The sequence below is a fragment of the Hemitrygon akajei genome, chromosome 11 (assembly GCF_048418815.1).
Source record: "Hemitrygon akajei chromosome 11, sHemAka1.3, whole genome shotgun sequence".
In the NCBI taxonomy this organism is placed as follows: domain Eukaryota; kingdom Metazoa; phylum Chordata; class Chondrichthyes; order Myliobatiformes; family Dasyatidae; genus Hemitrygon; species Hemitrygon akajei.
Window position 1 is genome coordinate 3,844,380 of NC_133134.1, and position 14,895 is coordinate 3,859,274.

At 52.0% G+C, this 14,895-nt stretch overlaps 1 protein-coding gene across 3 annotated transcripts in view; it reads right to left on the reverse strand.

The window, feature by feature from the left end:
• The window catches only part of LOC140735238 (SEC14-like protein 5), a 58,149-nt gene that overhangs the window by 35,304 nt on the left and 7,950 nt on the right, over positions 1-14,895 (reverse strand). For all 3 annotated transcript variants that reach the window (XM_073060066.1, XM_073060065.1, XM_073060067.1), the window contains exons 3-7: positions 9,222-9,371; positions 7,271-7,402; positions 5,677-5,805; positions 4,187-4,415; positions 3,317-3,429 (exon numbers count right to left, since the gene is read on the reverse strand). In XM_073060066.1, coding sequence (XP_072916167.1) covers positions 3,317-3,429; positions 4,187-4,415; positions 5,677-5,805; positions 7,271-7,402; positions 9,222-9,371 — 753 coding nt within the window. The remainder of the gene's footprint in view (positions 1-3,316; positions 3,430-4,186; positions 4,416-5,676; positions 5,806-7,270; positions 7,403-9,221; positions 9,372-14,895) is intronic.

Genomic DNA, 14,895 nt, shown 5'->3' on the forward strand with positions numbered 1-14,895 from the left:
GTCTTTTCTATTGAGCTCAAAGCTGTTCACAATACTCCACACGCGCTCTGACTAGTGCTGTATATAGCCTCGGCATTACAGCCTTGCCTTATGTTCCAGTCATTTGCAAGTGAAGCCTTCCTCACCGTCAACTCAGCATGTGAGAATGCAGACTGACTCTGCAGCAGATACGTGGGACCTATACTCCAGGTGTCACTCTAGGACCAAGACTTACTGCATCCCTGACACAAGAGTCCCATTCTCCTGAACCCGCCCCTCGTTCCTGGGTGTCAGTATCTCTGAGGATCTGTCCTAGAAAGCAAGACAGCAGCTACATTTCACTGGACTTGGTCTGTCACCAAAGACACTTGTACATTTCTACAGATTACTGTGGAGAGCATTCTAACTGGTCACATCACTGTCTGGTATGGAGGGGCCACTGCACAGGATCGGAAAAAAGCTGCAGAAAGCTATAAACTCTAACAGCTCCATCATGGGCACTAAACTCCCCAGCATCAGGGACACCTTCAACAGGCCACGCCTCAAATAGATGACATCCATCATTAAGGACCCCCATCACCCAGGACATGCTCTATTCTCATTGTTACTATCAAGGAGGAGGCTGAAGACCCACTTTCAACATTCAGTAACAGTTTCTTTCCATCTGCGATCCGATTTCTGAGTGGACAGCACCCACTACCTCATCATTGTTTTTGCTTTTTGCACTACTTAAAACGTTCTATCTATTTCCTATTGTAGTTTATAGTTTCTTTTTATTGTGTATGGTGATGTGTTGCTGCTACAAAATGACACCTTTCATGACATACACAAGTGATATCAAAGCCGATTCTGATTTTGAGAATTTTAATTCAGCTTTCTGGGCCAACCCCCATTCACCAGCTTCTGTAGACAGGTCCCCCCAACTGCATTCACCCCCGATCCCCATCATCCATCGCCCCCGAGGCTGCTACATGCTCTCCCCGGCTCTGCCCATCGCCCCCGAGGTGGCTGCATGCCCTCCCCGGCTCTGCCCATCGCCCCCGAGGCTGCTGCATGCCCTCCCCGGCTCTGCCCATCGCCCCCGAGGCTGCTACATGCCCTCCCCTGCTCTGCCCATCACCCCCGAGGCTGCTACATGCCCTCCCCTGCTCTGCCCATCGCCCCCGAGGCTGCTACATGCCCTCCCCTGCTCTGCCCATCGCCCCCGAGGCTGCTACATGCCCTCCCCTGCTCTGCCCATCACCCCCGAGGCTGCTACATGCCCGCCCCGGCTCTGCCCATCGCCCCCGAGGCTGCTACATGCCCTCCCCTGTTCTGCCCATCGCCCCCGAGGCTGCTACATGCCCTCCCCTGCTCTGCCCATTGCCCCCGAGGTGGCTGCATGCCCTCCCCTGCTCTGCCCATCACCCCCGAGGCTGCTACATGCCCTCCCCTGCTCTGCCCATCGCCCCCGAGGCTGCTACATGCCCTCCCCTGCTCTACCCATCGCCCCCGAGGCTGCTACATGCCCTCCCCTGCTCTGCCCATCGCCCCCGAGGCTGCTACATGCCCTCCCCGGCTCTGCCCATCGCCCCCGAGGCTGCTGCATGCCCTCCCCTGCTCTGCCCATCGCCCCCGAGGCTGCTACATGCCCTCCCCGGCTCTGCCCATCGCCCCCGAGGCTGCTACATGCCCTCCCCGGCTCTGCCCATCGCCCCCGAGGCTGCTACATGCCCTCCCCGGCTCTGCCCATCGCCCCCGAGGCTGCTACATGCCCTCCCCGGCTCTGCCCATCGCCCCCGAGGTGGCTGCATGCCCTCCCCGGCTCTGCCCATCGCCCCCGAGGTGGCTGCATGCCCTCCCCGGCTCTGCCCATCGCCCCCGAGGCTGCTACATGCCCTCCCCTGCTCTGCCCATCGCCCCCGAGGCTGCTGCATGCCCTCCCCTGCTCTGCCCATCGCCCCCGAGGCTGCTACATGCCCTCCCCTGCTCTGCCCATCGCCCCCGAGGTGGCTGCATGCCCTCCCCGGCTCTGCCCATCGCCCCCGAGGTGGCTACATGCCCTCCCCTGCTCTGCCCATCGCCCCCGAGGTGGCTACATGCCCTCCCCTGCTCTGCCCATCGCCCCCGAGGCTGCTGCATGCCCTCCCCTGCTCTGCCCATCACCCCCGAGGCTGCTACATGCCCTCCCCGGCTCTGCCCATCGCCCCCGAGGTGGCTACATGCCCTCCCCTGCTCTGCCCATCGCCCCCGAGGTGGCTACATGCCCTCCCCTGCTCTGCCCATCGCCCCCGAGGTGGCTACATGCCCTCCCCTGCTCTGCCCATCGCCCCCGAGGCTGCTGCATGCCCTCCCCTGCTCTGCCCATCACCCCCGAGGCTGCTACATGCCCTCCCCGGCTCTGCCCATCGCCCCCGAGGTGGCTACATGCCCTCCCCTGCTCTGCCCATCGCCCCCGAGGTGGCTACATGCCCTCCCCTGCTCTGCCCATCGCCCCCGAGGTGGCTACATGCCCTCCCCTGCTCTGCCCATCGCCCCCGAGGCTGCTGCATGCCCTCCCCTGCTCTGCCCATCACCCCCGAGGCTGCTACATGCCCTCCCCGGCTCTGCCCATCGCCCCCGAGGTGGCTACATGCCCTCCCCTGCTCTGCCCATCGCCCCCGAGGTGGCTACATGCCCTCCCCTGCTCTGCCCATCGCCCCCGAGGTGGCTACATGCCCTCCCCGGCTCTGCCCATCGCCCCCGAGGTGGCTGCATGCCCTCCCCTGCTCTGCCCATCGCCCCCGAGGTGGCTGCATGCCCTCCCCTGCTCTGCCCATCGCCCCCGAGGTGGCTACATGCCCTCCCCTGCTCTGCCCATCGCCCCCGAGGTGGCTACATGCCCTCCCCTGCTCTGCCCATCGCCCCCGAGGTGGCTACATGCCCTCCCCTGCTCTGCCCATCGCCCCCGAGGTGGCTACATGCCCTCCCCGGCTCTGCCCATCGCCCCCGAGGGGCTACATGCCCTCCCCTGCTCTGCCCATCGCCCCCGAGGTGGCTGCATGCCCTCCCCGGCTCTGCCCATCGCCCCCGAGGTGGCTGCATGCCCTCCCCGGCTCTGCCCATCGCCCCCGAGGTGGCTGCATGCCCTCCCCGGCTCTGCCCATCGCCCCCGAGGCTGCTGCATGCCCTCCCCTGCTCTGCCCATCGCCCCCGAGGTGGCTACATGCCCTCCCCGGCTCTGCCCATCGCCCCCGAGGTGGCTGCATGCCCTCCCCGGCTCTGCCCATCGCCCCCGAGGCTGCTGCATGCCCTCCCCGGCTCTGCCCATCACCCCCGAGGCTGCTGCATGCCCTCCCCGGCTCTGCCCATCGCCCACCTTGCCTTTGTGTGTCTCCTGCAGCCACTGGCGCAGCTGGATCAGGCAGCTCTCTTGCATCGGAGACAGACGGCCCAGGTAACGCTCGATGTAGTCGGTATCAAGTTTGTCAGCTGCAAAGCACAGGGGTAAAACCCAGCGTCACTGAGGCTACAGCATTTGCTTCCAGGAAGACCAGCTGAATTAGGTTAATCAGCGGCTGAACTAGTGCGAGATGAGGGACTGCTGCGGTCTCTTCCTGCAGAAACGTGGCTCCAGGGCAACATCTCCTGCACCTGTGAACATCAGGCCTTGGCCCTCAGGCACTTGGGCTCTATTATTATGATTTGATCCGTCTATTTTTGTAACTGTATGTCCCACTGCTAAAATTACATGTGCCTTGTTGTGTGTGTGACTGTTGGTTCTGTGCTTTGCCCCTTGACCCCAGAGAAACGCTGTTCCACGTGTATAGTTGAATGACAGTTAAACTCGAACTTGAACGAACTCAGTAATGCGGTCACATCAAACCAGCTGCAGCAGAGCAGAGGGACAAAGCTTGCAGCTACCCTGCACTTCGGGAAATTTATAAGCTAAATTGAAAAAATGTTGTAAAATTCACAGACCAGCCAGATTAAACCCCATCAACCACTACCATCTGGGGCAAGCAAATTCTGAATCCAGGCAGCCAGTTCACCGTGGATCCCACGCATCTTGAACTTCTGGAGGAGCCTCCCCGAGGGAGCTTGTCTAACACCTTACTAAATTTCACATAGACAACATCGACAGCTCTGCCACAACTGGTCACGTGGGGTGGTCTCCCCTTTTCTCCACCCCTGCCCACACAACCCATCACAGGGAGGAGAGTGATGTCAATTGCCGAAAAACACTAACCATCAGACACTGTGGGTTCACACAGACTGGCCGCTGCCTCCCCGGGGGTGCCGACCGTCTCTGTGTCCGATGGCTCGGTCCCGAGAGGCGCCGAGGACACTGGTGCAGGACAGCTGGACACTGGCACCACATCATTGATAGGGGCTGACACAGGAGGAGTCCAACGAGGGATGTGTCGAGTTCCCTGTGTTGTCAGTTCCCTTAGGAAGTGCTCGATAACTTCCTTACCCTGAAACAGCAGAATCTGTTACTGAGGGATGGCAGCTCATTCTGGGCAAGAGGTCAGCCCAATAGCTGGAGAACAACTTAACCAAGCAATAGCGTGCATCAATCGGCACGTGTCAATCAGCATGCGTCCATATCAATCGGCATGTGTCAATCAGCATGTGTCCATATCAATCGGCACGTGTCAATCAGCGTGCATCAATCGGCACGTGTCAATCAGCATGCGTCCATATCAATCGGCACGTGTCAATCAGCGTGCATCAATCGGCACGTGTCAATCAGCATGCGTCCATATCAATCGGCGTGTGTCAATCAGCGTGCATCAATCGGCACGTGTCAATCAGCATGCGTCCATATCAATCGGCGTGTGTCAATCAGCATGCGTCCATATCAATCGGCGTGTGTCAATCAGCGTGCATCAATCGGCATGTGTCAATCAGCATGCGTCCATATCAATCGGCACGTGTCAATCAGCATGCGTCCATATCAATCGGCGTGTGTCAATCAGCGTGCATCAATCGGCACGTGTCAATCAGCGTGCATCCATATCAATCGGTGTGTGTCAATCAGCGTGCGTCCATATCAATCAGCATGTGTCAATATCAATCGGTGTGTGTCAATCAGCATGTGTCAATATCAATCGGTGTGTGTCAATCAGCATGTGTCAATATCATTTGGCACTTGTCAATCAGCATGTGTCAATATCAATCGGTATGTGTCAATCAGCATGTGTCAATATCAATCGGCACGTGTCAATCAGCATGTGTCAATATCAATCGGCACGTGTCAATCAGCATGTGTCAATATCAATCGGCACGTGTCAATCAGCATGTGTCAATATCAATCGGCACGTGTCAATCAGCATGTGTCAATATCAATCGGTATGTGTCAGTCAGCATGCGTCCATATCAGTTGGCACATGTCAATCAGCACGTGTCAATATCAATCAGCATGTGTCAGTCAGCATGCGTCCATATCAATCAGCATGCGTCAATATCAATCTGCGTGTGTCAATATCAATCAGCACGTGTCAGTCAGAGTGTGTTAATATCAATCAGCATGTATCTGGGGAGATCTCCACCAGCTACCAGACATGAATGCAGGTCCCCTTCATTCAAAGAAAAAGAGCCCATCTAATATAGTATTAAATCCAGGTCACTTTCATTCAAAGAGGAAGAGCCAATCAAATGCAGGGTTGGTGTCAGATTTCTATCCCATCATCACTGATCCCCTCACCCCAAACCCCACCATAAACTGGACCCTACCCTCTTGACATTGGCTGTGTACTGTCTCATCGCAATCTTCTCCACCGTGCTCTCAAAGCCAAAGAATGACTTGATGTCCAGCGATGCAGACTGCTCGAAGCAGGTCCAGTCCTCATTGTCTGGGTGAACCTGGAGAAGAGAATGGAGACACATTGAACCCAGAATTCCAGAAAATCCCGGAGTCTGGCTGAGCTGTCTCGCCTAGGGGACAGAGCCTCAAGATTCGAGGGAAAAGATTTCGGTCAGAGATGAAGAGAAACTGCTTTTCCCAGAGTTGTGAATTTGTGGGATTCTCTACCAGGAAAGCAACAGATGCTGCCTCATAGCCAGGAAATTCTAGGTTCTGGGGAAAAGGCAAGTAGATGAGCCATGATTGTATTGAAAGGTGGAGTAGGCGCGACAGCGATCACTCATTGGCATTCAATTCCTGCTGTTGACTGTAGGAAGTTTGTACGTTCTCCCTGTGACTGCATGGGTTTCCACCAGATGCTCCAGTTTGCTCCCACAGTCCAAGGCTACAGGTTAGGGTTAGCAAGTTGTAGGCATGCTACATCAGCACCTGAAGCAAACTGGCGACTCTTGCGGGATGCCCAGCACATCCTTGGACTGTGCTGGTTGTTGATAAAAGGAGACATTTCACTGTACATGTGACAAATAAAGCTAATAGTAGATAGTTGAGACACATTTCAGTGGATTTTTGCATAGTGGGGGAGTTATGGGTCTGGGGAGAAAGGCAGGTAGGTGAAATTGAGTCCAGCCTTGATCATATTGAATGCTGGAGCAGGCTCAACCAGCCAAATGACTAACTCCTGCTCCTGGTTCGTGTAAACAGCAGAGATTCCGCAGATGCTGGAAATCCACAGTAACACATACTAATGCTGGAGGAACTCAGCAAGTCAGGCAGCATCTATGGAGAGGAATAAGTAGTTGACATTTTGGGCCGAGAGGGACTGGTTAGTTCTGATGAAAGGTCTTGGCCTGGTACATTGACTGTTTATTCCCCTCCATAGATGTTGCCTGACTTGCTGAGTTCCTCCAGCATTTTGTGAGTGTTACTCCAGTTTTTGATGGTATCCCACAGGCACAGACGTTGATGCCTGGCCTCCAGTAATATGGGGACTGCACAGAAAACAGGAAGACAGTGGTTTAAGTGTCAAGAGGGCCACGACCTTGTCATGGTTTGGAGGCTCGCATGCCTCAATGACCCGGAGAGCCATGTTGGCTGGAGTCAGGGCTTTATGCTTTGGCTCTTGGTAGGGTCACCCATGCCAAAGAGGTGAAAGGGTCAAGGCCAGACTAAGAGTGGTTCACCGGTCCTCCAGGGTCGGGGGTTCAGCTCAGGGTTAACAACCCCGACTGGTCAAACAAAATTGTTACAGAAACAGCAATGAAGAATCCCTCTACACCTGAGTGTGACGGTTTTCCTCAGCCTCCACACAGGCCTTGCATGACTGACAGTGGTGAAAACCGAGAGCACAGTGAAAAAAGCCGTGATCACCGCCAGAGATGGAGGACCTTTACTGCTGCCTGAAATGCCAGCCGCGTAATGGGCAGTAAGTAAGTTACACATTGGATTCTCAGTGCTGGGACTCACTCTGTAACTGCAAACCTCATTGACCAGGACCCGGTTGGCGAACGTCTCGTTGTGAGCCTCGATCAGCAGTGTTCGCTCCTTCCAGTTGAGTGTGTTCTTCTGGATAAAGTAGACATGCTCCACTCCTGCGATCTGCAACGGGCCACAGAAGTTTGTCCTTGTTTGTTGGAGGAGTCCAGCCCTGTCTGACCCAGAACAAGGGTCTGCCCACCACCGGGTCAGGCTTCCGGCACAGGCACCTGGAACACACTCCGTATCCCTCACCCCAGTCCAATGTCGCCCAGCAACTCATCCATATCATTTAATGTTAATTAAATAATTAAAATAAATGAATCTCCCATTTCATCCTGACTTCCCATTCTGACGTGTCTGTCCACAGCCTCCTGTACTGCTACAATGAGGCCACTCCCAGGTTGGAGGAGAAACACCTCATATTACATCTGGGTATCCTCCAACCCAATGGTATGAACATCAATTTTTTTATCTTCAAGTAATTACTCCGATCTCCCTCCTTCTTTCAGACAGACAGACAGGCATACTTTATTGATCCCGAGGGAAATTGGGTTTCATTACAGTTGCACCAACCAAGAATAGTGTAGAAATATAGCAATATAAAACCATAAATAATTAAATAATAATAAGTTAATCATGCCAAGTGGAAATAAGTCCAGGACTAGCCTATTGGTTCAAGGTGTCTGACACTCTGAGGGAGGAGTTGTAAAGTTTGATGGCCACAGGTAGGAATGACTTCCTATGACGCTCAGTGTTACATCTCGGTGGAATGAGTCTCTGGCTGAATGTACTCCTGTGCCTAACCAGTACATTATGGAGTGGATGGGAGACATTTTTTTTTGTTCCCAATCCCCATTCCAGTTACCCTCTCATCCCTTCTCTTCTCCTCGCCTACCCAATGTTTCCCTCTGGGTGACCTCCACCTCCCCTTTCTCCCATGGTCCACTGTCCTCTCCTACCAGACTCTTTCTTCTTTACCTTTTCTACCTATCACCTCTGAGCTTCTTACTTCATCCATGCCTCACCCCCTCACCTGGTCTCCTGGTCTCACCTTTCACCTGCCAGCTTGTCTTCATCCATGCCTCACACTGATTTCTTATTCTGGCTTTGCTCCCCTTTCTTGGTGAAGGTTCTCGGCCTGAAACATTCACCATTTATGCCTCTCCATGGGTGCCACTTGCTGAGTTCCTCCAGCATTTTGTGTGTGTTGCTCAAGATTTCCAGCACCTGCAGGATCTCTTGTGTAAATGGGAGACCATCTATCCCACTGGACCTGTCCTTTGAGCAGCTCTCTAGCTACCTGGACCCTTACAAGTGCTTTTTCCTCATCTTTTCAGTTCCTTCCTGAAAATTCCTTCCTGTGCTCTGACGGTTATCTGATCTCCTAACGTGAATCAAGTCCCAGTCTACCTCTGCTACACCCTCCCACTCCATCCCAGGCTAGGTCTAGTTCTTCCAGGTCAGATGCTGCCAGACACAAGAGAGAATGCAGATCCTGATAATCTGAAGCATCGCACACAGAATAGTGTAACCACGGTGGTTATCGCAGCTCAGGGTTCAATTCTGGCGTCCTCTGTAAGGAGTTTCCACATTCTTCCCATGAGCGCATGGGTTTCCTCCCGCAGTCCAAAGATGTACCGGTTAGTAGGTTAATTGGTCATTGTAAATTGTCCTGTGGTTAGGCTAGGGTTAAATAGGGAGGTTACTGGGTGGTGTGGCTCATTGGGCCGGGAGGGCCTGTTTCCCACAGTATCTCTAAATGAAAATGCTTAGTCAGTCAGGCAACGTCAATGGAGAGAAAAGAAGAGTTAATGTTTTGGGTCGAGACCTTTCATTTGGAATCTGCTATCACCCAGACACCACCAACCCAATCTGCTTTCAGCTGAGTGGGGAACACAGGTGTGAGGTCCCTGCAGAGCCCCCCCCCCTCCCCACTCACCTTCTTCAGCAGCCGAGGGGCCTCCACGTTCAGCTTGCAGCTTCGCTCCACAACATGCAGCGAGCCATCCTCATTCTTGTACTCACTGAGTTTCTCACTCCCCAGGAAAACCGGGATCAGCGGGCATGTCGGGAATCTCTTCTCATAAGCCTGTATTAGGAAGTGAGGTAAAACTCAACACCCAGAAGAGATCTCTAACTGGTCTGGTGTGGAGGGACCACTGCAGAGGGTTGTAAACTCAGTCAGCTCCAACATGAGCACTACCCTCCCCACCACCAAGGACATCTTCATAACATGATGCCATCATTGAAGATCCTCACCAACCAGGATATGCCTGCTTCTCATCTCTACCATCCGGGAAGAATACAGGAGCCTAAAGACACACACTCAATGTTTCTTCCCCTCTGCCACTGGATTCCTGAATGGCCACTACCTCACATTTTGCTCTTTTTGCACTCATGTATTTTTTTAAACATTTCTTACTATCATTTTTTAATATCTTGCACCGTAGTGCTGCCACAAAACAATAAATATCATGACCATGTCAGTGATTCTCATGCTGAATGCACTGGAGACAGCAGAGGGTGCCGATGCCAGGACGTGGGACAGCAGATTCTGCTGCACTCTGCTCTCTCTGAGGCTCTTGCAGTATTGAGAGCAGTTTTGGACTCCTTATCTGAGAAAAGATGTTCAAGGGTCCAGAGGAGGTCCTTGAGAATGAAAGGGTTAATGTGTCAGGAGTGTTTGATGGCTCTGGGCCTGTACATGCTGGAGTTTAGCAGAATGGGGGTGTGGGGGGGGGATCTCATTGAAACCTATTGAATATTGAAAGGCCAAGATAGAGTGGATGTGGAGAGGATGTTTCTTTTGGTGGGGGAGTCTAGGACCTGAGGACACAGCCTCAGAATAGGAGGATGTCCATTTAGTACAGAGATGAGGAGGAATTTTTTTAGCCAGAGTGTGGTGAGTCATTGCCACAGACAAACGTGGAAGATGGGCTATTGGATATTTTTAAAGCAGAGATTGATAGATTAGTCAGGACACTGAAGGTTACGGGGACAAGGCAGGAGAATGAAGTTGAGGGGGTTAATAAGTCGGCCTTGATGGAATGGCAGTGCAGACTCGATGGGCCGAACAGCATGATTCTGTCCCCTTGTCTTAAGAACTAATGGTGAAGGAGCTCAGCAGGTTGAGCAGTTGTCCAACTGCAACGCAGAAACTGGTCTGAGGGCCCAGTTGTTGGCTCTCTCTCCCTGGACTGATCATTCAACATGGTGGAGATGCACACAGTGCCACAACAGTGACAGGCAGACGGAGTCACAGGGCAACACAACAGTGACAGGCAGACGGAGTCACAGGGCAACACAACAGTGACAGGCGGAGTCACAGGGCAACACAACAGTGACAGACGGATAGAGTCACCGGGCAACACAACAGTGACAAGCAGAGTCACAGGGCAACACAACAGTGACAGGCGGATAGAGTCACCGGGCAACACAACAGTGACAGGCAGATAGAGTCACAGGGCAACACAATAGTGACAGGCGGATAGAGTCACAGGGCAACACAACAGTGACAGGCGGAGTCACAGGGCAACACAACAGTGACAGGCGGATAGAGTCACAGGGCAACACAACAGTGACAGGCGGATAGAGTCACAGGGCAACACAACAAGGGTACAGGCCCTTCAGCCCAACTAGTCCATTTAGTCCCAACTTCCTGTCCCGTATCTCTCTAAGCCAAACCCTCCATGTACATGTGCAGGTGCTTCTTAATGAAACTATTGTACCCACCTCAGTCAGTTCCTGTGGCAGCTCATTGCTTAAACTCACCACTCTCTGGGGAGAGGGTTGCCCTCAGGTCCCCTTTAAATCTTTTCCCTCTCACCTTAACTCTATCTCCCCTAGTTTTGGTGTCTCCTACTCTGGGGAAAAGACTGTTACCATTCACATTATCTGTGCCTCACATCATTAAACCCCTCGTTCTCCTACACTCCAAAGAATAAAGTCCCAGCCAGGCCAATCTCTTCCTCCAGCTTAGGCCCTTTGGTCCTGGCAACATCCTTGCAAATCTTTTCTGTGCCCTTTCCTGTTTAACCACATCTTTCTATCACCGAGTGATCAAAACTGTACACAGTACTCCGAGGGTGACTTTGCCAATACTTACACACTGCAGCATGATATCCCAACTCCCGCACTCAGTGACTGATCACCTTTCCCACCCTACCTACCTGTGAACATGAAGAAAATTACCTTTACTTGTCACACTACAGAGAAACATACAATAAATCTGTCATCTGCATCAGAGCCTGAGGATACGGCACCCTTGGGGATCCTCCCCGTGACCGGGTGGGTTTCTTACGATTGCTCCGCTTTCCTGCCATATTGCAAAGAGGTACAGGCTAGTGGGGTGTGGGCGTGCTACGTTGGTGTCGGAAGCACGGTGACCCTTGCCCCAGCACATCCTCGGACTGTGTCAGTTGTTGAAACAAGTGACACATTTCACTGTATGATTTGATGTAAATGTGACAAATAAAGCAAATCTCTTTTAATCTTTCAGTGCTCGTGTGTGAATCCAATTACACACCTCTCTTACACACCACTCCCACCCCTCTTTACAACAGTGGCACTGCAGTGCAAACTGCAAACAGTTTCAAACTCCTGCAGACAGCACAGCTTGTACAACCCCTCATGGTCCCAGAGCACACCCTACACAATCACCAACACCTCTACTTTCTGAGGAGGTTGAAGAGAGCTGGACTGTGTACATCTATACCTGTGTCTTTCTATCGATGCACGGTAGAGAGCATCCCAACAAGCTGCATCACTACACGGTCCAGAAACTGCACTGTGGTGAACAGTAAGGCTCTAGAACGGGTAGTCAAAACTGCCCAATGATCACCGGCACCAGCCTACCCACCATCGGGAACATGTATACAGAAAGGTGTAACATCATGAAGGGTGCCACCCACCCTGCTCATGGACTGTTTGTCCACTCCCATCAGGGTGGAGGCTTCGTAACATCCACACCAGGACCACTGGACTCAAAAACACACACAAAATGCTGGTGGAACACAGCAGGCCAGGCAGCATCTATAAGGAGAAGCGCTGTCGACGTTTCGGGCTGAGACCCTTCGTCAGGACTCATGAGTCCTCGTGTGGACTCAAAAACAGTTCCTTTCCCCAAGCAGCAAGGCTGATCAACACCTCCACCCACTAGCCCACCCCTCCACACCCCCAACCACCACCACTTTATCATCTCCTGTCAGTCACCTTACGTACAGACACTCCTGTGCTAGCATCACTGTCTGGACATACAATTTACACATATAAGCCAGCTTTTGTATTGCCACTTATCATGTTCCTTGTCTGATTGTGTGTTTTTTGTGCTGCATCAGATCCAGAGTAACAATTATTTCATTTTCTTTCACACTTGTGTACTGGAAGTGACATTAAACCATCTTGAATCCCCCCTCAGGAAATCTTGCCTTCAGTTCCTGAAGCCAAGGACTCTAGAATTCCCACAGTAAGCCTCCCTGGCAAAGTCCAAAACCCTACCAGGCTCCTGTCAGATGATGTCTGGTGACCATCTGCAGAATGAAATTGGGGTGTTATAAACACAAAAGATGCTGGAAACACACAGCAACACATACAAAATGCTGCAGGAGCTCTTGAGTTTCTCTGGCCTGCCGAGTTCCTTGTTTGTGATGGAATGTACCTACTTCCTGCCTGTCACTCTGCTGGCATTCTGGGGTGTTATACTTTGTAGAACAAATGGCAGCTGCCTCACTGCACTACAATGTGATGATCCTGATAATCTCTTTCATTTTACAAACGTTTCTATTTAAATAAATCAGACACACCTTTATTCAAAGTCATCAATAGTTGAGCACCAAACCAGCACAGACCAGAGATAAAAACCCTGACAACATGGGGGTGACAGAAGGGAGCAGGGACGCAAGTATGAGAGAGACTAAGTATGTGTGAGTATCTGGATAAGATAGGGAAGACACACATACATGCACACTTAGAGACAGAAATACACAGAGAGAGAAGATAGGGAGAGATAGAGAGGAGAGGGAGAAAGATAAACACAGCAGGCCAACACAAGACCAAGTTTGACAATGACAAACACACAGTCCCAATGACAGAGGTACAAAGAGAAACAAAGAGTGAATCAACATTAAATTTCAAATTTACTCAGTCTCTCAAAAGTGTTTTAAAGTGTAAGAGTACATTAGCATAGGGGAGTCTCACATCCCAATGGAACAGACTTTACATGTGAAGTCATGTTGTCCGGATAATCTTGGAGCTTTGCTGGCTCAGTGCCTAGCTACTGACAGCATCTAATAAAGGAATGTTTGCTTTATTTAAATAACATTGTGTAAGAGAGTATTGAACAGACACAGCATGAGAAGGGAATGAGGAGAGAGGGAGTTATCATTTCTGAATGAATTAAAATCTGTCCTATGTGAAAGAGACTGACAGAAATGACATCACTTCACTTAGTCTTTTCTGCATTTATGTGAGCAGCAAGTTTCAGCATTTCAAAGCCCGTGGACAATGCAATCCAAGAGGAACTAAAACTAGTGTGGGCAGGAAGACAAAAGAGAAGTTTGGAGTTCTTCTTCGTCTGGACAGATCTCTGACTTCCAGGCGAAGTTTCAAATCCTCCTTCACACGGATGACCTCAGACAGTAGGAACTTCTGCTCTGAGGGGAGTAGAGGAGGATTACATGGCCGCTTCTTTTCCGCAGCAGCTCTTTGGAGTCAAGCAAGGCAATGCAGGATAGGTTGCTGTGTAACATTTCGAAATGCTCGACACACATGACATCAAGAGAGCAGTGTTGGAATGTACTTTGAGAAAGGTCACCTTAAAGCTCATTACTGGCAGGTGACCATCACAGTCCACGCCCTCTTGTTCTCTCATTCTTGTGCTTTGTGTTTCTGAGCTGTGCTCACTACATGCCTGAGAACTAAAGAAAATACCTACTCAGTCACAGAATGAGGAAATTAGACTCCTAGAGTCAGCAAAGGGCTTGGGGAAAGGGACTGGATCAACTCCTGTAAAGAAACAGGGCATTAAGGGGTGTATGGGGTGTCCAGGAAGGGGTAGCACCTCTGGTGAAGGGGCTGGTCATGTCCAATCTGGGACAGCTCACTCATCTTTGGGGCCCACTGGACACTCAGCTCTCACCTGTGGCTCCAAGTAGCTGTTTGCACATGAAAGCGGGGGGCTAAACCTACTGAGGGTAGCTGGCAGGCCTCATACCCCACTGAGGTAGGGACATGCCTGCCCTAGCATGTGAAATCAGCTCTGGTGGACTGGGCGGATGAGGTCCAGCAGCCAGGAAAGTGGTTCTGCAACACTTCATGGAGAGCGAGGGGCATGACAAGGCACAGGAGACATCACGGTCATCCACTGCGAACAAGGAAGACCCCAGTTTACGACGACTACTCGTCCTACTGGACTTGAACTTCCGAGGGTGAGAGAGTGACACTGCCCAAGTGCAACGGCTTTTCCGCTTTAAGAACTTCCCGCGCAGGTTTCCTGTTATCATTAGATGTGATGGACAACAAGCAGGAGGCATTAAGGGGGAGAGGAGCAACTAGCGGACAATGCAGGGTCACTGGATTAACATCAGCACAGCCACTAACACAGGCATGGGGAGAAG